The 23,987-nt window shown below is 39.5% G+C and overlaps 1 protein-coding gene across 1 annotated transcript in view; it reads right to left on the reverse strand.

Annotated features, from left to right (window-relative positions):
- LOC140861474 (uncharacterized) overlaps nucleotides 1–17,633 on the reverse strand; it is a 37,709-nt gene extending 20,076 nt beyond the window's left edge. The window contains exons 1-2 of the mRNA XM_073264501.1: nucleotides 17,384–17,633; nucleotides 17,066–17,325 (exon numbers count right to left, since the gene is read on the reverse strand). Coding sequence (XP_073120602.1) covers nucleotides 17,066–17,325; nucleotides 17,384–17,633 — 510 coding nt within the window. The remainder of the gene's footprint in view (nucleotides 1–17,065; nucleotides 17,326–17,383) is intronic.
- Between the last annotated feature and the right edge of the window lie 6,354 nt (nucleotides 17,634–23,987).

Below are 23,987 nucleotides of genomic sequence, written 5' to 3' on the forward strand. Positions count from 1 at the left end.
TTTGTATCTCGGTGTTTGAATTGTCAGCATGTGAAAGCAGAACGGAAGCGACCAGGAGGTCTGTTTCACAGTCTATCTGTTCCTGAATGGAAGTGGGATCACATTTACATGGATTTCGTCACGAAGCTACCACGATCCGTTCGAGGATGCGATGCCATTTGGGTAGTGATCGACTGATTGACGAAGTCTGCGTGTTTTATTCCGTACAGGATGAGGTATCATCATGATCAGATGGCTGAGTTGTATGTTAGCAATGTTGTGAGACTGCATGGTATGCCGAAGTCGATCGTTTCAGACAGAGATCCTAGATTAACTTCTCACTTCTAGCACAGTCTTCAGGGGGCACTTGGTACTCGATTGCATCTGAGTATAGCTTATCATCCTCAGACCGATGGACAGTCAGAGCGGACTATCCAGACGTTAGAGGATATGCTGCGAGCGGTAGTGCTAGACTTTGGCACTAGTTGGCAGGATTCTTTGCCTCTTGTCGAGTTTTCTTACAACAATAGCTTCCAAGCGAGTATCGGTATGGCGCCTTTTGAGGCTTTGTATGGTAAGAAGTTGTTGGAGAACGGTGTTCAGATCAATCAGAATTGATACCCGGTGCAGCGGAAGTTTTAAAATTTTATATGGAACGATTCCATATCATGGGTATCAAAACTTTACGATTAAATTGTGCGTGTAAAAATTAAATAACAATTAAATTTTTACCTTGAATCTCAAAACGAGATTATGGACACCAACAGATAACTCTGCTCTTGTTGTATATCCCAGGAACTGATGAACGAACAATTCTTCAATCAGGTCCACGAACAGAAGTTTAATCCCTCTGATAGATTGCACTAGAAAATCTATCAGAAGTTTCTACGAAGAGAATTAACGAATTTGATCCGTTAAACCAGACTGCAAATTCAAAATTCACAGGCTGGAATTTTAGAACAGAGAGAGAGGGGGCGGCGGCCACTATAAGAAAAACTAGGGTTTTCGAAAAATTTTGTGACCTCTGTTGTGTAATTTCTGTACTGCAATAACTTATTAACAGCTTAGGGCCCATTAGTCATAAGTTCAAGCCTGACAAGCAAAGCCCGCATATTCAGAAATTAATATAAAATTCATCGTGACTCAGATTGATATACCAATTTCACCAATGTGCACAGAAACCATTTCTGCATCTTTTAAAGTCAAGATAAATTTTCTGAATCCGAATTCAGTGGTTTCCAAAAATGTCCATCACTATGTCATTTTAGGAAATTTTACTCCCTCTACTCTTAAATAAGAAGTCCCACTTCTTTATTCACTAAATTTAACTCTTTAAATTTAACTATCTCAACGGGGATTAAAAATCCATTACTTGTGTGACCCTCAATGGTTCAGGGATACAGCTAGCCGTGGGCTCAGAACTCCTTGTGACTCGGAACAACAATTTTCGACTTGCCCATCGAATCAAGGTAAGAGCGCCTAGCAACATCGCCCCATGATTCCCTAGGTATCACTGATAGTGCCTGCAAGAACCAATAGATTTTGGTTAGCGTACAGTACGGTCCCTTCATCCATATATCCCGATCGAATCAACAACCATTGGTAAATCGAGAGTCGTTCGAGATTCGATAACTATGCAATGCATCTTGAAGATCAAATAGTGACATCGCATGTGCTACTAAGAAACCATTTCTTAAAACAAATCATGTACTCTGGCCAGAGATTCGTCACACTAATATCTCCTCAGATTGCATAGGATATCCACACTAGCAAGTATGTGGTGAATCCTTGACAACAAAGCATCGACTCCTATATGTGTCGTAACTGTACCCAATCCCGACACCTGATGACCCCAATAGAGTCGGTAAACGAGTCAAAGTACAGTACTAGCATATAGAGTCTCAATGATGTTTCAAGTAGTAAGGACTAATGGTGTACAACCAAAACCACGGACTTTATCCACTCGATAAGTGATAACCACTTGGAAAGTCCGGATAGGGTAGTTCGATCATTCATCGTATGAATATCCATTTGCATGCTTTGAACATCTCTATGTTCCATACCAATGAAACGTGGTACTCGGCATCGCAAATGCTAGTCTCAATCTCGAGCGATCCTTATCCTTATTAACGGATGGCTCAATCGACTAGGAACTGTTTAGAATATACAGTGACTATAAGATGTGTTTCATGATAGCCATCCCCATGTGCCACCACATCTTACATACACTATAGTATATTCAAGGTCTTCATCTAAACATCTTATAATATGACACAACATAATAATATGATAAAAGATAAAGTAAACGCCATTATAAAAGTGTAAATTATATTAAACAAAAGATTGTTTATACATAGAGTCATAAAAGCCCTTAGCCACAAGTTGGCTCACCGGGCACCCACTCTTTCAATCTCCCACTTGCCCTAAAGCCAACTAGTCATACTACGCAGTCCCATTGCTTCGCGATGTTTGTCAAATAATGGTCCTGGCAAGGGCTTAGTAAGTGGATCAGCGATATTGTCTGCAGAGGCCACTCTCTCGACAGTGATGTCTCCTCTTTCCACGATCTCCCGGATGATGTGGTATTTCCTCAGTACGTGTTTGGATCTTTGATGAGACCTTGGTTCCTTTGCCTGAGCAACGGCACCCGTGTTGTCACAGTACACCGGGACTGGACCAACAACTTCAGGAATGACGCCCAACTCTTGGACGAAATTCCTCATCCAAACGGCCTCTTTAGCAGCAGCTGATGCCGCAATGTATTCTGCCTCAGTGGTGGAATCCGCTGTGGTGTTCTTCTTGGAACTCTTCCAAGAGACAGCACCGCCATTGAGCATGAATACAAATCTAGAGGTTGACTTCGAGTCATCCACGTCACTTTGGAAGCTAGAGTCGGTATAGCCTTCCAATTTCAGTTCTCTTCCTCCATATACCATGAACATATTCTTAGTCCTTCGTAAGTACTTAAGAATGTCCTTCACGGCTTTCCAATGCATTTGACCGGGATTGGCTTGATATCTGCTCGTGACACTCAGAGCAAATGCTACATCCGGTCTGGTAGATATCATCCAATACATGATACTACCTATGGCTGACGCATATGGTACATGTGTCATTTTCTCTATCTCTTCATCAGTCTTGGGACACATGGACTTGAATAGAGAAACTCCATGACACATAGGTAGATGTCCTCTCTTGGACCCATCCATTGAAAACCTTTTCAATATGGTTTTGATGTAAGTTGATTGAGTGAGTCCTATCATTCTCTTAGATCTATCTCTATAGATCTGTATCCCTAGAATATAGGATGCCTCACCCAAATCCTTCATCGAGAATCTACCTGATAACCATATCTTTGTTGACTGCAACATCCCTACATCATTCCCAATGAGTAGGATGTCATCAACATAAAGTACTAAGAATATCACAGCATCCTTAACTACTTTCTTGTACACGCACGGTTCCTCCGGGTTCTTGATGAAACCAAAATCCTTTATTGTTTCATCAAATTTCTGGTTCCAACTTCTTGATGCTTGTTTGAGACCATAGATTGATCTCTGAAGCTTGCATACCTTATGCTCGCTTCCCATGGATGTGTATCCCTCAGGCTGCTTCATATAGATCTCTTCCTTAATATTTCCATTAAGAAATGCAGTCTTCACATCCATTTGCCATATCTCATAGTCATACCAAGCAGCTATGGCAATAAGGATTCTTATGGACTTGAACATTGCAACTGGTGAAAAGGTTTCATCATAGTCAACTCCTTGTCTTTGAGTATAACCTTTCGCCACCAATCGTGCCTTGTAGGTCAATACCTTACCATCAGGCCCAAGCTTTCTCTTGTAGATCCATTTACACCCTATTGGAACAATTCCATCGGGAGGATCTACTAAAGACCAAACTTGGTTTGTATGCATCGAATTTATTTCCGACTGCATAGCTTCAAGCCATAAATTTGAATCCGCATCAGAAATTGCTTCCTTGAAGTTTCTTGGATCACATCCAACGTCGGGTTCATCTTGATCCCCTTCAAGAAGAAGACCATATCGAATAGGAGGTCTAGAAGTCCTCTCGGATCTTCTAAGTATAGGCGTGTCCTCTGAAGATTCTTGAGGTATGGGATCATTATTTTGTATTTCGGGTTCTTCTCGAATTTCTTCGAGTTCCATCATCTCGCCTTTCTTATCCAATAAGAACTCCTTCTCCAAGAAGGTGGCATTCCTTGAAACAAACACTTTTGTTTCAGTAGGATGATAGAAATAATATCCGATTGAATTCTTCGGATACCCTACAAAATAACATAAGATGGATCGACTATCCAACTTATCTCCCACTATCTGCTTCACGTAAGCAGGACATCCCCAAATCCTCAAGTACGAATACTTAGGAGCTTTGCCATTCCATAACTCGTATGGTGTTTTATCCACTACTTTGGTGTGGACGTTGTTTAACAACAATACTGCCGTTTCAAGCGCGTAGCCCCAAAACGAAGGTGGAAGCTCAGTGAATCTCATCATGGATCGAACCATGTCCAACAAAGTTCGATTACGACGCTCCGATACACCATTCAGCTGAGGTGTCATAGGAGGAGTCCACTGAGAGAGAATCCCATTCTCTTTCAGATAGTCCAAAAACTCGGTACTTAAGTATTCTCCACCTCGATCCGATCGAAGTGCTTTAATACTTTTACCTAGCTTGTTTTCTACTTCAGCCTTGAATTCTTTGAACTTTTCAAATGCTTCAGACTTATATTTCATTAAATATAAATACCCATACCTAGAATAATCATCAGTAAAGGTAATGAAGTAGGTGTGACCAAATTGAGTACCAATTCTAAATGGACCACAAACATCTGTATGGATCAAATCCAACAGATTTTGACTACGCTCAGGTTTCCCCTTAAAAGGAGATTTATTCATTTTTCCTTTCAGGCAGGACTCACAAGTAGGTAGAGAGTTAATATCAGACATATCAAACATGCCCTCTCCTACTAGCTTGTTCATCCTCCTTGAGGAAATATGACCTAGCCTAGCATGCCAAAGGTTTGCCGGGTTTTGACTATCGATTTTCCTTTTGTTTGTTGTTACCGGTTTATCAACATAATTTATTGGAACGTCTTTTAATTTTAAGTTATATAGATCGTTTTCAAGTTGTCCATTTCCAATCAAACATTCATTCTTGTAAATATTGCAAATCCCATTCACAAAATTGCAAGAAAAACCATCTCTATCAAGCATAGAAACAGAAATAATGTTTTTAATCAAATCTGGAACAAATAAAACATCTCTCAAAAGTAACTTAAAATCGTTCTGCAAAATTAAATAAACGTCTCCCACAGCTTTGGCTTCAACTCTAGAACCATTTCCGAGCCTCAGCTGGGTCTCACCCATTCTAAGCATGCGACTTCTTGTCATCACCTGCAAATCATTGCAAATGTGAGATCCACATCCGGTATCCAATACCCAAGAAGTAGTATTAAGTGAAACATTTATTTCAATATAAAACATACCCTTCGCAGTTCGCAACTGTTCTAGATATTCCTTGCAGTTACGTTTCCAATGACCGGGTTTCTTGCAGTGATGGCAAACATCCTTGGACTTTTCCATGTTTGAAGCCTTTGTCTTGTTCTTCTTCTCGGGTCCGGTTTTCTTGGATGGGGCAGAACGTTTCTTACCCTTTGTACTTGGCCCCTTCTTAGCAGAAGAAGAGGAGCCCACCAAGAGAACTGGTTTATCCTTCTTTAAAGTGGCTTCATATGTTACAAGCATATTGACCATCTTTTCAAGGGAGGCCTCTATCTTGTTCATATTGAAATTCACCACAAAACCGTCAAACGATGAAGGAAGAGAGAGAAGTAATAAGTCCACATTGAGTTCATGCTCCAATACCAAATCAAGCGTTACCAACTTCTGAATGAGCCAAATCACTCGTACCCCATGATCACGGACCGAAGTCCCTTCACGCATGCGACACGTCATTAACTCTTTTACAGTAGCGAACCTTTCAGCTCTCGATTGAGCCCCAAAAGTTCCTTGAGTTGTACGTGAATGTCAGCAGCATTCACAGTATCCTCAAATCGCCTCTGGAGTTCATCAGACATCGAAGCTTGCATATAGCATTTGGCCTTGATATCATGGTCCCACCATATATCAAGTTTGGCCAACTCTTCCGGACTTATATCAGCTGGTGCTTCCTTCGGCGGAGATTTTTCTAACACGTAGAGCATCTTCTCCGAGGTCAAGACAATCTTCAACTTACGGAACCATTCCGTATAGTTTGCGCCAGTCAGTTTATTTTGTTCGAGAATAGAGAATAGTGGATTGCGCGAATTCATCTTAATGAAATACTGAAAAGAAACAGACAATAATCAGTGATTGTTTAATTAATTTACTAAGACATAAAATAGGCGAAATTTATTTTATGTATCTCACTCCCACTTTTTTAACGATTTCACTACCCTCTAGTGAAAACGGGAAACTGTTTTCCTTAGTGGGAACATGGAGTCCAATTGACAAACTATGGTCCCGAATAATATCAGCCAACCATAATTTTCAAAAGGTAGAGCCCAATTGCTTCCAAAGCAACCTCCATGTTTTTACCTCATGTCCAATAAGGGCCCAATAATATGACGCCGTTTATTGTGACACGTCAAGATGACCCATAAATATTAAGTTGTGATGGACGGTCGCCATGTGGATCCCCCAATAATATGAGCCGATCCCATGGGAGTTCTACCCAACTTACAACATGTGTCGATCCAATGTACAGCTTTCCGACGAACGGGCCCCCCCAATAATATGAGCCGGACCGTATCCGCGGGTAGCATCTCATACATTGATCGTTGATGGAAGGTAGGAACATTTAAACAATATTTAAATTTCCTTTTAATCTTGATATCAATTTTAAATCATATTTAAAATGAGGGATTTTAATTTTGAAAATTTGTCTCATCATTTAAAATTTGTATGCTTGCGGGATTCATACAATTTAGTCTAAACATGCATACAACGATAATATCATATATTAAATAGGATGATCGATTCCATTTCTAATCGACCCGTGGTTGCCAATCACGAGTCTAAGTCCAATCCTAGGTAATATGCAAGTATGCAATGCAATCCTATTACATTGTGCTTCCAATTTACATTTCTTCAGTCTTTATTGTCTTCTGGGCCCACCACGATTCCAATCTTCATCTCCCACTAAGTATAATGTATTTACAATAAATAACTATGACAAGTAGGGGATACATTTTAAGGGGTGGGAACGGGCCATAAACCAGGCCCACTTTTATTACATATGACAATTCATATTGGGCCATAAACCAGGCCCATTAATAAATCCAACAACAATAAAAACAAATGTAATCCCTAACATACACCTACAAAATTGGTCATGGCAATCGATCATCCTTATCCAATAATATTTAATTCAAAATTAATTTATTAAATAACATGCAATGGCAATTAAATTAAAAGGATAAAATCATATTCCATATATAAAATCTTATTTTACATACAAAATCATATTTTATCTTTTTATCAAATAAAATCATATTTTACATTTAAAATCCAATTTTATACATAAAATCATATTTTACTCAATATTTCCATAAGATCATATCTTATCATCAATTGTACCAAAAATAATTAATTTCATAAAATCTGATTTAACGGATAAAATCTATAAATTTTCCAAAAATTCAAATTTATCCAAAAATCAATTTTAAAATATTCGGACTCGAACAATTCGATCCGACGCCTCGTGGACCAATCAAAAATAATTTTCGATCGGACAAAAAATAGAATTTTAACATATTAAAATTTTAATTTAAAATAAAAATTAATTTTTCCCGGGCCGCCCGGGACGATCCCGGGCAGCCCGCGCCCCAAAAGGGGCTCGGGCTGGGCAGCGATGATCGCTGCCCGTGTTTTGCCCGTCAAAAAAAATTTTATTTTAAAAAAATTTATTTTGTTTCGAAAACCGTGGCTTAAAAATTTTTTGTACAATCGATTATTTAATCGCTTGATCTGAGCAACCTGGCTCTGATACCACTGTTGGAGAACGATGTTCAGATCAATCAGAATTGATACCCGGTGCAGCGAAAGTTTTAAAATTTTATATGGAACGATTCCATATCATGGGTATCAAAACTTTACGATTAAATTGTGCGTGTAAAAATTAAATAACAATTAAATTTTTACCTTGAATCTTGAAACGAGATTATGGACACCAACAGATAACTCTTCTCTTGTTGTATATCCCAGGAACTGATGGACGAACAATTCTTCAATCAAGTCCACGAACAGAAGTTTAATCCCTCTGATAGATTGCACTAGAAAATCTATCAGAAGTTTCTACGAAGAGAATTAACGAATTTGATCCGTTAAACCAGACTGCAAATTCAAAATTCACAGGTTGGAATTTTAGAACAGAGAGAGAGGGGGCGGCGGCCACTATAAGAAAAACTAAGGTTTTCAAAAAAATTTGTGACCTCTGTTGTGTAATTTCTGTACTGCAATAATATATTTATAATGTGGGCTGCTAACAGCTTAGGGCCCATTAGTCATAAGTTCAAGCCTGACAAGCAAAGCCCGCATATTCAGAAATTAATATAAAATTCATCGTGACTCAGATTGATAAACCAATTTCACCAATGTGCACAGAAACCATTTCTGCATCTTTTAAAGTCAAGATAAATTTTCTGAATCCGAATTCAGTGGTTTCCAAAAATGTCCATCACTATGTCATTTTAGGAAATCTTACTCCCTATACTCTTAAATAAGAAGTCTCACTTCTTTATTCACTAAATTTAACTCTTTAAATTTAATTATCTCAACGGAGATTAAAAATCCATTACTTGTGTGACCCTCAATGGTTCAGGGATACAGCTAGCCGTGGGCTCACAACTCCTTGTGACTCGGAACAACAATTTCCGACTTGCCCATCGAATCAAGGTAAGAGCGCCTAGCAACATCGCCCCATGATTCCCTAGGTATCACTGATAGTGCCTGCAAGAACCAATAGATTTTGGTTAGCGTACAGTACGGTCCCTTCATCCATATATCCCGATCGAATCAACAACCATTGGTAAATTGAGAGTCGTTCGAGGTTCGATAACTATGCAATTCATCTTGAAGATCAAATAGTGACATCGCATGTGCTACTAAGAAACCATTTCTTAAAACACATCATGTACTCTGGCCAGAGATTCGTCACATTAATATCTCCTCAGATTGCATAGGATATCCACACTAGCAAGTATGTGGTGAATCCTTGACAACAAAGCATCGACTCCTATATGTGTCGTAACTGTACCCAATCCCGACACCTGATGACCCCAATAGAGTCTGTAAACGAGTCAAAGCACAGTACTAGCATATAGAGTCTCAATGATGTTTCAAGTAATAAGGACTAATGGTGTACAACCAAAACCACGGACTTTATCCACTCGATAAGTGATAACCACTTGGAAAGTTCGGATAGGTAGTTCGATCATTCATCGTATGAATATCCATTTGCATGCTTTAAACATCTCTATGTTCCATACCAATGAAACGTGGTACTCGGCATCGCAAATGCTAGTCTCAATCTCGAGCGATCCTTATCCTTATTAACGGATGGCTCAATCGAATAGGAACTGTTTAGAATATACAGTGACTATAAGATGTGTTTCATGATAGCCATCCCCATGTGCCACCACATCTTACATACACTATAGTATATTCAAGGTCTTCATCTAAACATCTTATAATATGTCACAACATAATAATATGATAAAAGATAAAGTAAACGCCATTATAAAAGTGTAAATTATATTAAACAAAAGATTGTTTATACATAGAGTCATAAAAGCCCTTAGCCACAAGTTGGCTCACCGGGCACCCACTCTTTCAGAAGTGCCGATCTCCGTTGTTTTGGGATTAATTGTTCGAGTCACCAGATTTGGGACCGGAGATGCTTAGAGATATGGCAGAGCAGGTTAAGATCATTCAGACCAGAATGAAGTCAGCTCAAGATAGACAGGCAAAGTATGCGAATGTCAGGCGTAGACCTCTGAGTTTTGATCAGGGAGACCGAGTCTTTCTGAAGATTTCCCTTTTCAGAGGCACTGTTAGATTTGGGAAGAGAGGAAAGTTATCTCCGAGATTCATCGGTCCGTACGAGATTCTCGAGAAGATAGGCAATCTTGCCTACAGACTTGCACTTCTTCCGTCTTTATCGGGTATTCACGATGTTTTTCACGTCTCTATGCTGCGAAGGTATCAACCGGATGTTTCTCATATCCTTCAGCCTGACGAAGCCGAGTTAAACGAGACCCTGAGCTATTTTGAACGACCGATTCAGATCCTTGATCGGAAAGAAAAGCAACTCAGAACCAAGTTGATTCTGTTGGTGAAAGTGCAGTGGAGCCGTCACGGCGTCAAGGAAGCGACTTGGGAGACAGAATCTGACATGAGTAGCGATTTCCGGAGTTATTCGGATGACGTGAGTTCTTCTTACTGTCTTTAGTTCTTTATTCTATCGTATGAGTTATGGTTCTTGTGGATTTCGAGGACGAAATCTCTTCTTAGTGGGGGAGAATTGTAACGCCCCACTTTTATCTTAAATGAGTTTATTTGAGTTAATCGGAGATTTCAGAGTTCTAGAGCCGACTTGATTTTGATCAGGGTCCTTTTTGCAAAAATTGGATTTTTCAGGGACTAAAATGCAAATTGTGGATTTTATATATTATCTACACTTAGATTTTTAATTGGGAAGACTCATCTTCCTCCCCAAACCGTGAAGCACCATTGAAGCTTGGGGAAACGCCTTTCAAGATTTTCCAATCTCTGTTTTCGGTCGATCCGTCTGTTAGAAATTATTTCTGAAGGCAGATTAGTGATCACTGCAGTGAGAGCTCCGTTATATCGTAAGTTTTTCTACGATCGGATACATTCTAGTTTTTGGATGTTGTTAGAATCGTTCTAGATTCGAGTATGTTGTTCTAGACAGAGTTCTGATTGTTTATTATCTGTCGGTTTTGAATTAGAGCGACGTTTGGATTTGTTATGATTTTTGGAAGCCATTTTCGAAAATGTGGATTTTGATATTGATGGGTTTGCTTTGTTATTGTTGTTTTGGGCATTGATATGAGGTTATATCAGTATTGAACTGCTGTCTGCATTTCCGGTTTGTTCAGTTTATAGCCGTTATGCCGTCAGTTTGAGTTTTGGGTTTTCGAATCGTTTTTGGTATTGAGTGAAGCCTTGGCTTGTGAATGATCGTGGTTGTTGATCAACTCTTGTATTCGTACAGATTCGTTGGAGTGTGTCGAGCCCTGTGTTAGCAGCATTGTTCGTCGAGAGTTGGACGAAGAACGGTAAAGAAATTTCCTTGAACCGTTGTTTGTTGTTTAGGTTGTCTAGTTGTTGATACAATCTTTTGTTGTAGCTTGTCCGGAGTTGGATCTACGGCATTGAAAGGTAAAAGCAATCTTTGTAGCGGGATAGCATACTCGGGACAGTTGGTTCTCGAGTTTCCCTTGAAATCACATATTGCATTGATACTGGTTCTAGTTTATGGAACCTGTATTTTGTTGATTATTTGAATGAATTATATGGCTAAGTTCCTTTTGTTTCCATATGCATTCATATTGAGCAAGCACTATTGTTTCGATGGGCAGAACAGCCTTTTGTTAACGTTTGGGAGCTATATTCGAGTGGCCTAGGACGTAGTCGTTGCGCCTAGTGCTAGCATACTCATTATAGTTGCTCAAAGTCTAGAGGAGTGGGATACGTGGCACCACCTCGATTGGGAGATTCGGTGAGTCGTCACGTGATCTCATCCTCGGGATCCCAAAAGCACAGCAGCAATCCTTTGTTATCAGATTTGATATCCCGGTTTAAAGACATGCATTTCATTACGTTGTTATTGATTTTGTTGTTGTCTTGGAAGCATGTTTATTGTTGTATTACTTGATATGTTGCTTTTACTGGGATTATCATTCTCACCAGTTATCCGGCTGTTGCTTTGTTTTGTATGTGTACTTGGCAACAGGAAGGGCAGGATCAAGTCAGCATAGACCTGGTTAGCGTCCAGAGCAAGAGATAGAAGTGAGACTCGTTTAGAAGTCGAATCAGCATGTCAACCTAGTTATGTTTTGCGATCATGTTTAGCCATTCGAACTTCTCGTATATGTTTTGTAAGCAAGAAACGATGTAGGTGCTATCGAATTGAATGTTGCTCTTCCCTAAACCTTTCTTGTATTGTTATTGGAATGTCAAATACTCTTAATGCAAGTGTTTAGGTTTTGATTGAGTTTATTATAGTGCCTTAACTTTTCTGAGCGAGGGGACGGCGCGGGCGCGCGGTCGTTGGCGTGGGCGCGCGGCCTCTTTGCGAGGTATGAGCACGGGCGCGCTGGGATTTGCGGGGCATAGGCGCGGGCGCGCTGATGTCAGCGCGGGCGCGCGAGCCTCCTTTTTAAAAAAAAAAATATTTTTGGTTCTTGATTACTTATCGCTTGTTGTCTGATATTAGTTGATTAGAAACGAGGTCTCACAAGATCCTACATAATGTCATATCTCAGGATCAGACAACTGATGCTCCCTTTCTAATGTCCATTAGCTTTTTCCAATACTCATCGGATTCAACACTACGGTTCAACACAAGAATACTTCGTCGAAATGTTCTGTTGACATCCTTAATATCTTGTCAGTGGACAACTCTCACATGAAGCAAAAAATCCTGATCCTCTTCATTACTCAACCCGAGTACGCAATTGCTATCACTAAGCAATTTTTTGGAATCAATATTAGTTTCCTTCTTAACAAGAATGCCTAATCCTAGGAAACCACCAACTCCCTTGCTTGTCTTCACTGTCAATTTATCTCTTAACTTGACCATACAAGTCTCATTGCAATCATCCCCGATTACAACAATCCTGAATTATTCATCAATGGCAACCCTAGAGATTACGAATTTCCCAAATAGTCAACTGCTCTGAGATTGTACCAAGTACGAATATCCTTAGCAATATGCAACAAAATACTATCCCAAATAATTCTTAATTGTTACACCTCGATCATAGTTGATTGGCTCAACCAATCGAACTCGTCAATCTACTTAGACACGCACTCATCATATCCGACCACCACTGATCACCCATCCTACATGGTTAGATCAAACTTGGCTCTGCTGCCACAACGGACTATTTCCAACACTTGGAATACCCCAATCGCTCTGGTTTCAACACACCCATACTTGATAACCAGACAATAGCTTTTAGTAGTCTATCGACACAATCTTGTGCCTTACTACTGACAGCTGCCTCGTACACTGAACTTAATCAACCTAACTCTGACAGAGTTATCCAATTGCCACTAGTAGTCATTAGCATAAATCTCGTGCCACATCAGCACTACTAATTGTTGTTTTGTTCACCCAAAGCAAACATCAAGACGAACTAAGCCCAAGATTTGCTCGCAATCTATCAACCTAGACCATTTCCATCCCATGAAAAATCCTACGCTCAACCTCCGAAAATATCATACAGTACTTAGCGCATACACTGGACTCACTATCCTTGCCTCGTTCATTCAGGATGAACATCACGACTCGTCAAGTCCAAAAATCATAACTAACGAATCCCATAGATTTTCACAATCTCTGGACACACTCCTGATTATATCCCTCGCTAAGATTGTGCAACAATTCAAGACTGAGGTAGCTTACCACGATAACCCACCTGGACAACCACCAAGGCTTCATGGGTATAGGCCACACTTCCCTCTTATCTCAAATAGTCCTGTATAATCCTTAACATCTGATATAATCCATCACAGATGAAGTCATTCATCATGTAGTAGTGCTCGTATTCGATTTGAAGTCTTAAAACAACATCCCATCCAAGTTCTTGGATGACTCCTATCACAGGGAAACTCTAACCATGATTCTGATGACAACCTCTAGCCATCTCTGGTAGAAATCCATCTACCTACTAGATCCACATGTCTAGTAGTAACCCAAAGGTTAAAACCTATCTACTTAGAGTACACACTCGTCAAGGAAATCCCTCCAAGACTGGTTCTAATTGCAGAACACTCAAACCATATCTATGACAATATCAAACGTTATCTAGCCAATTATATCAAACCTAATATCCAATTCAAGGTCATACCCTGTTGTGACTGCTACCAAATCCCTAGACTGAGTAGCCTTCCCACCGCCAATCCTGAAGAACGAAGGCTACCAGGCAACCTCTGAAATACAAGGACTCCCAGAGTAATACTAGCATAGGGTCGCGCCCCATCACGTCTAGTCATGGTCATAGTCCACAACGCTCGGCATATACTGGACCTGGCATCTTGATGAAAACCCATCATCGCAAGTCTCAACCTAACAAAGGTCAGACAGCCTACTGTTATAAGAAAACAACCTAGAACAAAGCCCAATGTTCCAAACAGAACAATATTCCTATGCCTCTATATGAGTCCACTCATCGCTGGCACTATTTTAGTCTGCTGACTATCTAGGTCAATCCTAGGAAAACGCCTAGACTAACCACAAGTCACACGGTTACAATCGGCACACTCAAACCCCATGAGTAACCATAGTTGAACACTAATCAACTAACGTCGTCATGCCAAAACTTAGCAAAATCATGCAATCATCCACGAATTGCTGGATAAATAAAACATGTTTCATTGCTTCAAGTTATTACAATCCCATGTAATACAATTACAGTATTCAAAATACAATGAAATGTACAACCAACAACTTGAAATGATACAACCAGAGTATGATGATTCTTTACAACTGAAATACTGTTTACAACAACAATACAGTATTTAAATCATCGTACTCGTCTTTGTTTCTTGAGCATAAAGCTTCTCATTGACATACGCATCAATGCAAGCGTACTCCCGCCCAATATCTCTCGGCATCTCGTCCTGCCATGACTTTCGGAGAAATAACTCGAGCTCGCTAACCAGCTATGCTCTGCATCAGTGCCTGTCAGTCAACCTCTTCTGCTCACGATCTACCATCAGCTTTATTCTTGTAACCAAATCATGCTTTTGAACATGAAGTTTCCCATGTGCCTACCGAATGCATCGATACAAGCATACCGGCAAAACCATGTTCTGCATGAGTTTAATGACCTTACGTTCGAAATGTGTCATGCCTTAGGCACTCAAGGCATTCCTTGATGAAGGTCTATCTGACAATCTCTCCAACTACGACTGGAGAATCGTTAGAGCAGTGTCCTCATGGTACGGACTGTATAGATGCAAACATCATGTAAGTCCCCACCAATCCTCTGCCACTGCCTCTGGCATCCGGTACTCGATCCAAAGCTAGGATCCACATGAGTGGAAATCTCGAAATCTTGGACACGATCCATCGTTCCTGTCCGCACTTGCTGGAATCCCACAAGACAAATCTTCAGAAATCCTTCCGATGATTATAGTCTTCGGGCAATCTAATCGCCGCATCATCACCTCTTCCAAGGTCTCATCCATCCTACAAGGATAACCCAAAGTCTTAATACTATATCCCAAGTCTCTTGCATGCCGCTCTGATACCAATTAATGTAGCGACCCAACCCGGATCCACTACCTAATCAAAGTTAAGAGCATAATTAAGCATGCATTAAATAAATCGCTGCGGAAGACTTAAATAAAAGCTTATCGATAGAATAAAACCGGTTAAACAAATTCTATTATACATCCCAATTGAATGAAATAAGCCTAAAAGGCAAAAACCTACAGCTAATCCTGCTGCCTCCAAGGTCACTGGCCACTCCAAGCTCCTGGTGCTCAATCCTGCACCTACACCTGCCCCGTCGAATGGGATGTTTAGATACACAAAAAATACTGGACGTGAGCTCTAAGCTCAATATGAAAGCATGGGTAAAACATACAAATATGATGCATGCACATGACATGGTATCCATATCTGGGATAATTGTATACAACTGCTTAGTAATGGCCCCTAGGACTTGAGTGGTACAACGCGGGGAGCAAACCCTGCGTACACTGCTCATTCCTAATGGACGTAGACCGTGTCTTCTAGATTCCAGTGCCGGCTAACCCGTCGGTTGTGGGGCGCTGACATCAACCGTCTGAACAGGGCTGAGCGGCCCTACATGGCTCATATCAAAAGATGGACAGACATAATATGATATGCACATACTGCATAATAATATGACACACAAATGCAACATATAAGCATGCCAAACCCGCTGGCTATCTCAGTCAGTACTTACGTATCTTTATACAGGCAGTTTTTAGCAGTCCCACTCTAGGTTCCATGCCTATCATCAACTCTACAGTGCAATTACCCATGCATCATTAATTAAGCTCTAAAAGCCGTAAGTAAACTATTGTATACTCCTAAATATTTTTAGGAAGCCAAAGCTATACTTGCGTCTTTTTTTAGCCCTTTGCTGTCTTTTTCCTCAAAACTAGGCCACAGCTCCGCTACGACGCCTGGATCGCTATGCCACTTTTGGATTCTCCATAGGACGCTTAGATCTCCCTAGATCTAAGTTAGAAGGCTAAGGAATTGAGAGAGAAAAAGGAGAGGTGCGAGTTGAAAATGAAATTTCGGACCCCTATTTATAGGCAAAGTTCGGAGCCTCCGAACTCGACTTCGGATCCTCCGTTCTTGACTTCGGAGCCTTCGTTCTTGTTCGAAGCCTCCGATCCTGACTTCGGATCCCCAAAAGTCCCATCAATGACGTCACCAATGACGCATTATCTTCGGATCCTCCAAACCCGTTCGAAGCCTCCAAACCATCCGAACCCTCGGAACGTTCCCGACCATTTTTGAGTGTCCTGAATCCATTTTTGGACTCCGTTAACCCATTTGAAATTTCTTTAATCATGTTTTACTTATTCTAAACATGATTACACGATTAATTACTCATTAATTATTAATTCTGGATACAGGTCACTACACCTTCAGCTCTGCACAGTAATTAAACCACTGCAAACGATATGGCTGAGGATGCTTTTAAGTAGGGAACCCTAGTTTTTTCCACCAACTCACAACTATCTACATTTGTACAACTCTCACCATCAATAATGAGACTGCACACTTTGCCATTCACAAAACAACGAGTTTGAAAAATATTTTCTTGCTGACTCTCTTCCTCCTCCTTAGGTTCGGCATTTAAAACTCTCCTAGTCACCAACAGTTCACCAATCACCGTACCATATCCTTCATCATCGGGATCCTCCAAGGTATGCATATCATCATAATTTTCAATATCCTGCTCACTCTCAGACTCAACATCACCACAAGAATTAATAATCATTAACTTCTTATTTGGGCATTGGCTACCATTGTGGCCAAGACCTTGACATCTAAAACTCTTGATATCTGTAGTACGATTAAAATAATTTTTCATATTTACCTTGCTTTTGAGCCTCTGGTTTGGTGTCACATTTTGGTTTGGACACCGGTTTGCTATCCTCCCATTTTGCAACATTTGGACGCCAAGAAGTCGACGACCCTCCACCGGATGTAACTCGACCAGCTCCCTGTTGCTTGAGATGTTGCTCCACTTTCATGGCCATTTGTACCATCTCATCCAGATCAAAGCAATGACGAAGCTCCACTTGATCTTGGATCTCCCTATTCAACCCACACATGAGACGTGCCATCGTAGCCTCACTTTCCTCCTCAATATTAGTCCGGATCATTATGGTCTCCAACTATTTGAAGTAATCCTCCACACTCCTAGACCATTGCTTCAAAGTTTGCAGTTGCCTAAACATCTCACGATAATAGTGAGCAAGCATAAATCGCTTCCTCATGACTCGCTTCATTTTATCCCATGTCTCAATAGGTCGTTCACCACTCCGCCTCCTAGTGGTACTAAGTTGATCCCACCAGATTAATGCGTAATCCACAAATTCCACCACTTCCAATTTCACTTTCTTAAGATAAGAATAGCGATGACAGTCAAACACAAACTATACATGTGTTTCTCACACTAAATACGCCTCAAGATCAAACTTCCCATGATACAACGGAATTTTCATTTTGATACTGTTGATATTCCCATCTTCTCTACCCCCTTCAGTATGTCTTCCTCGCACTGCCTCCCGCCTATTTCTACCAACCCCACGCTCTTGTCTCTCGCTTTCCCAATCATCATCATGACTCTCATCACCATCACCATCAAAATCATCCATCCCATGTTTATTTTTACTCTTTACCACACTACTACTTCTCTCCTCCAACTTAATCATCCGTTCATGTAGTAGCTCCAATTTCGACCTCATCATCCTAGTCATATGACCCAACAACGCCTCCATTTGAACTTTGGAAATTCCTTGGCTCGAATTTTCCCCTACTTATTTATTAGGGTTCATTGTAACTGCAAGAATAGGTTAGTAATAAAATATCCTCACACAAATTCTCACAAGTCACTCCAAACGAATCACTCAACACTCCTTTTTTTCACTGAAAATATGTGGTAGGCTTTGCTTTGTGAAATAGATCAAACTCTTAAGTTAAAAACTTGTAGACGGCGAAACATTGAATTCACGAAAGATCAAACAGACACAAGTGAAAAAATTATATGGATAATCGATTAACTAGTACGCAAGGATGAATTAATATACAAGACTGGAAATATTGCCACAAGTTATTGCTTCCTTATAAATTTTTTTAATCAAAATTTTCGGCCTTTTATTTAATTTTTTTTTATCGATAGAATTTTCTCTTTTTTTAAAATTTTCAAATATAATAACTTGTAGCACAAGACACAAAACTTGCACAACAAGATAGAAAATATCAAAGACTAGATGAAGAATAGATTTTAGACGAAGAACGAAAAACGAAGATGAAGAACAAAGAACAGATAAGAAAACTATTATCTGATACCAAATTATATGGATCTGGTTGATTAATGAAATACAAACACAAAAATAATCCAATCCGTGCCCTCAGATCAATTAAAACAAGACTCAATTGATGTTTACGATCTTTTTAAGACAAGTATAAACTCGCGAAAAAAATAACAAAAGATAAAATTGAATTTTCACCGTTAATCGATAACAACAAAAATTACGAAACAATCGAATTCTAGGAGACCTTCAGATAACTTGTATTTTACAATCTTCAATGAGAATCAATTGACAAACGCCACAAAGTTTAGAACTTTGATAAGTTTGATTTTGAACAAAGCCAAAACTTCAATAAAATTCTTGAGATAATTTCAAGCAAAAATATGCATAAAACTGAAAAACTGAACTATTATTAATTAAATAAAAATCGTATTTATATTTTACAATCAATAATAAAAGATATAGCAAACAATATAGCCTAAAGATATCAAAGATATCAACTAGAAAGTTTTCTAGAAGGTCTAAAACACTTACAATAGGCAAAAATATCAAAAATAATACTTAAACCACACACACACACAAACACGCCGAAGTGTTTGTTTTTCTCAGAAAATCAAGCTCGCTCGAGTGGTAGGAATTGTCCACTCGAGCGAAAAACACTCTGCCCAAAAAATTAATTTGGTCTCGCTCGAGCGGTAAAAATTGGTTGCTCGGGCGAGAAACTTTCTGGCCCACACTTTCATACTTTGCTCGCTCGAACGGGAATATTTGACCACTCGGGCGAGAAGTGTTCTGTCTGAATTTTTAATTATTCCTTCCCATCTACTTTTAACACTTCAATGACGCATTGACTTCCTCCATAATGATCTTCAGTTGTTACAACACCTTCTTGGTAACTTAGCATCAACTTTTGAAGTGCATCCTTAAACTTTTTAGCTCAACTCCTCGTCACTGGTCCTATTGGAAACTCCAACGGATCTCGAACCTTCCCCGCAACACGATCCGCATGCGAGCTGTCCACAGGCATCACATACCATATACCTTGGAGATATCCGGATCTAAAACCATGGCATCCATACACAAATATAACAGGGCTAAGCGACCCCTCTACTAGTAATATCCCAGACATAATTCATGCACATACACAAAATGACACATAAAACATGCAAACATGGAACAAGCATACTCAACCAGGGTATCTCGGATAGTATGTCCATACCTCAAAGAAACAACCTAGCGATACAAGTCATCTAGTCCAAGCCTATAAGGAGACAATCATTGTATTACTATATATCCTCTAAAAGTCTTAACTATATTAATAGATACTCACTTAAGCTAAACCAAGTCTAGTAGTATACATGCGTCCGTCGTTAGCCCACTGATGGCGATAGCTCCAAAACTTAGACACAACTCCGCTACAAAGCCGACAATGCTCTGTTGCCTCCTGACCCTCAAATAGGATGCCCAAAATACCCTAAATCTAGCTAGAAACAAAACAGAGGAAAGGAAATAGTGCAAATGAAATGTCAGCTCTCAGCCCCTATATATAGGAAGTGATCGGATGGTCCGATCCTTTCCAATCAACCCGCTCCGAACACGTGTCCTAACAACTACTGACACCTGATCCAATTATCCGATCTCCTGGTCCTGTCAAATCAAATTCCATACCTCTTATCTGAACGTGATTAGATCATCCGATCTTCTTGGACTTCCGAACTCCCAATCTAGCTTCTGAACGATTCGGATTGTTCGATCCCCTAGCATAGCTTAGTTTGGAAATTCCAAACTCCTGAACACTTGAAACTTCCCTGGACCATTTTCGAACTTCCTGAATCCAATTTTCCACTCCTTTAACTCATTTAAGAACTTCTTAATCATGTTTTAGGAAATGGATTGAATAACAATTAAGATTTCAGATTATTGATTGTTCAATACATAAAATTCTCTCTAGAATTTTGCTTAAGTCTTTTAGCTTTAATTCAAATCAAACTTATCAAAGTGTCAAAACTTTGTGGTGTTTGTAAATCGATTTTCACTTGGGTTGTCAAATACAGGTTCCTTTGAAGGTCAAATTGAATTATTGATTGTTTTCTATCGTGATTCTCTGTTTCTAGTTACGGGTTCAACTAGAGGTGGAGATCCAAATCTGTTACTTGTTTCAAAAGTTGGGACAAAATATTTGATTTCTTTTGTATTCGAATTGAGGGTGCTATTCGCTATAATCATGCTTGCCTTTCATTCATAAGAATTCATATCAGTTGGTATCAAAGCTTGAGATTCCATTGATTAAGTAAGTCGTATCTTTCTATTTGTTCTTCTTATCTATTTTTCGTACTTCTTAACCGTTATTCGTTCATCGTTCCTTGTTCTTCGTTCTTCATCTATCTCATATCAAACTTCTGTGTCTTTCTTTCAAACTTTTTATCCAAGTCTCGTGTCTTGTGCTACTTATAAATTTAAAAAAATGGTCAAAAGAGAGAAAAAAAATATTGAAGGACCGAAAAAGCTTCCAAAAAAAAGGAGAAGCAAAATAACTTGTGGCAAAGTTCATGTTTTTTGTGAGTCTTTGGGTAAAAAGTTATTTCAATCTTCAAAAAGTCAATTTCTTGTTTTTGTGCAATCTACGTGAGTCAATTGATAAGTGTTTACAATTTTGAACTTGTGGATTTGATATTAAAAATCATAAAGCAAAAAGCCCTTCTAAATAAATTTTGAGTGGAAAGAAAAGACTGATTGAGTGAATTTTCTTTGGAGTGATTTGTGAGAATTTTTGTGAGGTAATTTTATTACTAACTGTTTCTTGCAGGTACGTGAGTTCAAATAAAGAAGGAGAGGATAGTTCTAGCCAGGGGTTTTTCAAGACCCAAATAGATGATTTGTCTAAGATGATGAGGGAAGCAATGAGGGCCTAATTGAAGACAGTGCATGAGAGAATAAGTAAACTTGAAGTTGGTGGTAGTGAGGATGATGAGAGTTTTGGTGAGAATTGTGGTAGAAATAGGAGAGATCAAGAGGGTGGAAGAAATAGAAGGGAAGCGAGGCGTGGAAGATACATTGAAGGGGGTCGGGAGGATGGAAATATTAGTGGGATTAAGATGAAGATTCCTTCATTCCATGGGAAATCTGATCCGAAGGCTTATTTGGAGTGGGATATGAGAGTAGAGTCTGTGTTTGATTGCCACAATTACAATGATTTTAAAAAAATAAAATTGGCGGTAGTTGAGTTTGTGGATTACGCTCTTATTTGGTGGGATCAACTTGTTATCTCTAGGAGGAGGAATCGAGAGAGACCTATTGAGACATAGGATGAGATGAAACAAATCATGAGAAAAATATTTGTGCCTAAGTATTATTATCGTGATATGTTCAGGAGATTGCAGAATTTGAAGCAAGGTTCGAGGAGTGTCGAGGACTATTTCAAGGATTTGGAAGTTACTATGTTCGAGATAATATTGAGGAGGATCGTGAGGTAACAGTGGCTCGATTCTTATGCGGTTTGAATAGGGAGATTCAAGACCAAGTAGAACTTCGACATTGTGTAGATCTTGAGGAGATGGTGCAATTGGCCATGAAAGTGGAACAACAACTCAAGAGGAGAGGTAAGGGACAAAATCCTACGATTGGAGGTTCTTCTACTCCTTCGCGTCCAAAAGTTGCTAAACGAGAGGATGTCAAGCCAATGTCCAAACCAAATTTCAACACCAAGCAAGAAACACGAAAGCAAGGAGTGCAAGGTAAATATGAAACTCTTATTAATCATTCTAGAGATATCAAATGCTTTAGATGTCAAGGTGTTGGTCATATTGCTAGTCAGTGTCCTAATAAAAAAATTATGATTATGAATGCTGGTGGTGAGATTGAGTTGAAGAGTGAGGAGGAAAATTAAGATGGTATGCCTGTGTTGGAGGATCCAGATGATGAGGGATATGATGTGGTGGTTGGAGAGTTGTTGGTGACTAGAAGAGTGTTGAATGTGCAGCAAAAGGAGAAGGAAGAAAATCAAAGGGAAAATTTATTCCATACTAGATGCTTTGTGAATAATAAAGTGTGTAGTGTTATTATTGATGGTGGTGGTTGCACTAATGTAGCGAGTTATGAGCTTATGGAGAAGTTGAGTTTGCCTACTATAAAGCATCCTCAACCATATAAATTGCAATGGTTTAATGATAGTTCGGAGGTGAGAGCGCATAAGCGAGTGTTGGTGTAGTGACCCAACCCGGATCCACAATCTAATCAGAGTTTCTTAGCGCATGCAATAAAACTTAAAGCGTAAGGAGCGGATAATTTAAAATACAACAAATCAAATCGGCAGAATACAACCGACGATAACAAAAGTGTATAAATACCATTATACAACCAAATCGAAGGTTCAGGGTAAACAAATCCCTACCCTCTAAAACCTCACACTCTCTGATCCTCAATCCTGTTGAGAACCTCCTAGACCGTCCAGCCTCAAACCTGCCCCGCCACAAGGTACAACACAATACCCAAACATAGGGGCGTGAGCAACAATGCTCAATACATAAGCAATGATATATGTACAAATATGCGCTCACAGATGATTTAAAATCCCAGGTAAAACACTTGCTCATGGCGCCAGGAATATACAGTACCGGCTAAAGAGTGACTCCGCGGGGTCCTCGTATATTCTATATCAGGGCTGAGCCAACCCCATCCTGACCCGAATCCAAAACAGGATACAAGTCCCATATGGAAACTGTCATACTTGACTCGAGTCCAACATGAGATCACTGTTCCCTATGGAGACTGTCAATGACTCATATCTCTCAGGATGCAGTCACACATAAAATCATGCATGTGCTAAGGCGGTAAAACATGCAAAAACACAATAAAACATATAGCACATACTCATGCAACATACATGCAAATATATCATGCCGGCTATCTTGGTCAGTACTTACGTACCTCTAAAAACTGCTGGTCAAAACCTAGCTCCGCTGGTCTAGACTCCAAGCCTACTAGTCCAGTGATAACTGTGTTTAGTATGCATTATTTTTGTGTTATTTTATTATTATTTCGCATGCATTTATTTTATTTTTGTGAGTTTTGTTAGTATTTTATTTTATTTGCATGCATTATACTCTCTTGGTTGAATTTTGTAGGATAATGAAGATTTTTGGAACCAAATATGCGAACAAGGCG

The sequence above is a fragment of the Henckelia pumila genome, chromosome 1 (assembly GCF_033568475.1).
Source record: "Henckelia pumila isolate YLH828 chromosome 1, ASM3356847v2, whole genome shotgun sequence".
NCBI lineage: Eukaryota > Viridiplantae > Streptophyta > Magnoliopsida > Lamiales > Gesneriaceae > Henckelia > Henckelia pumila.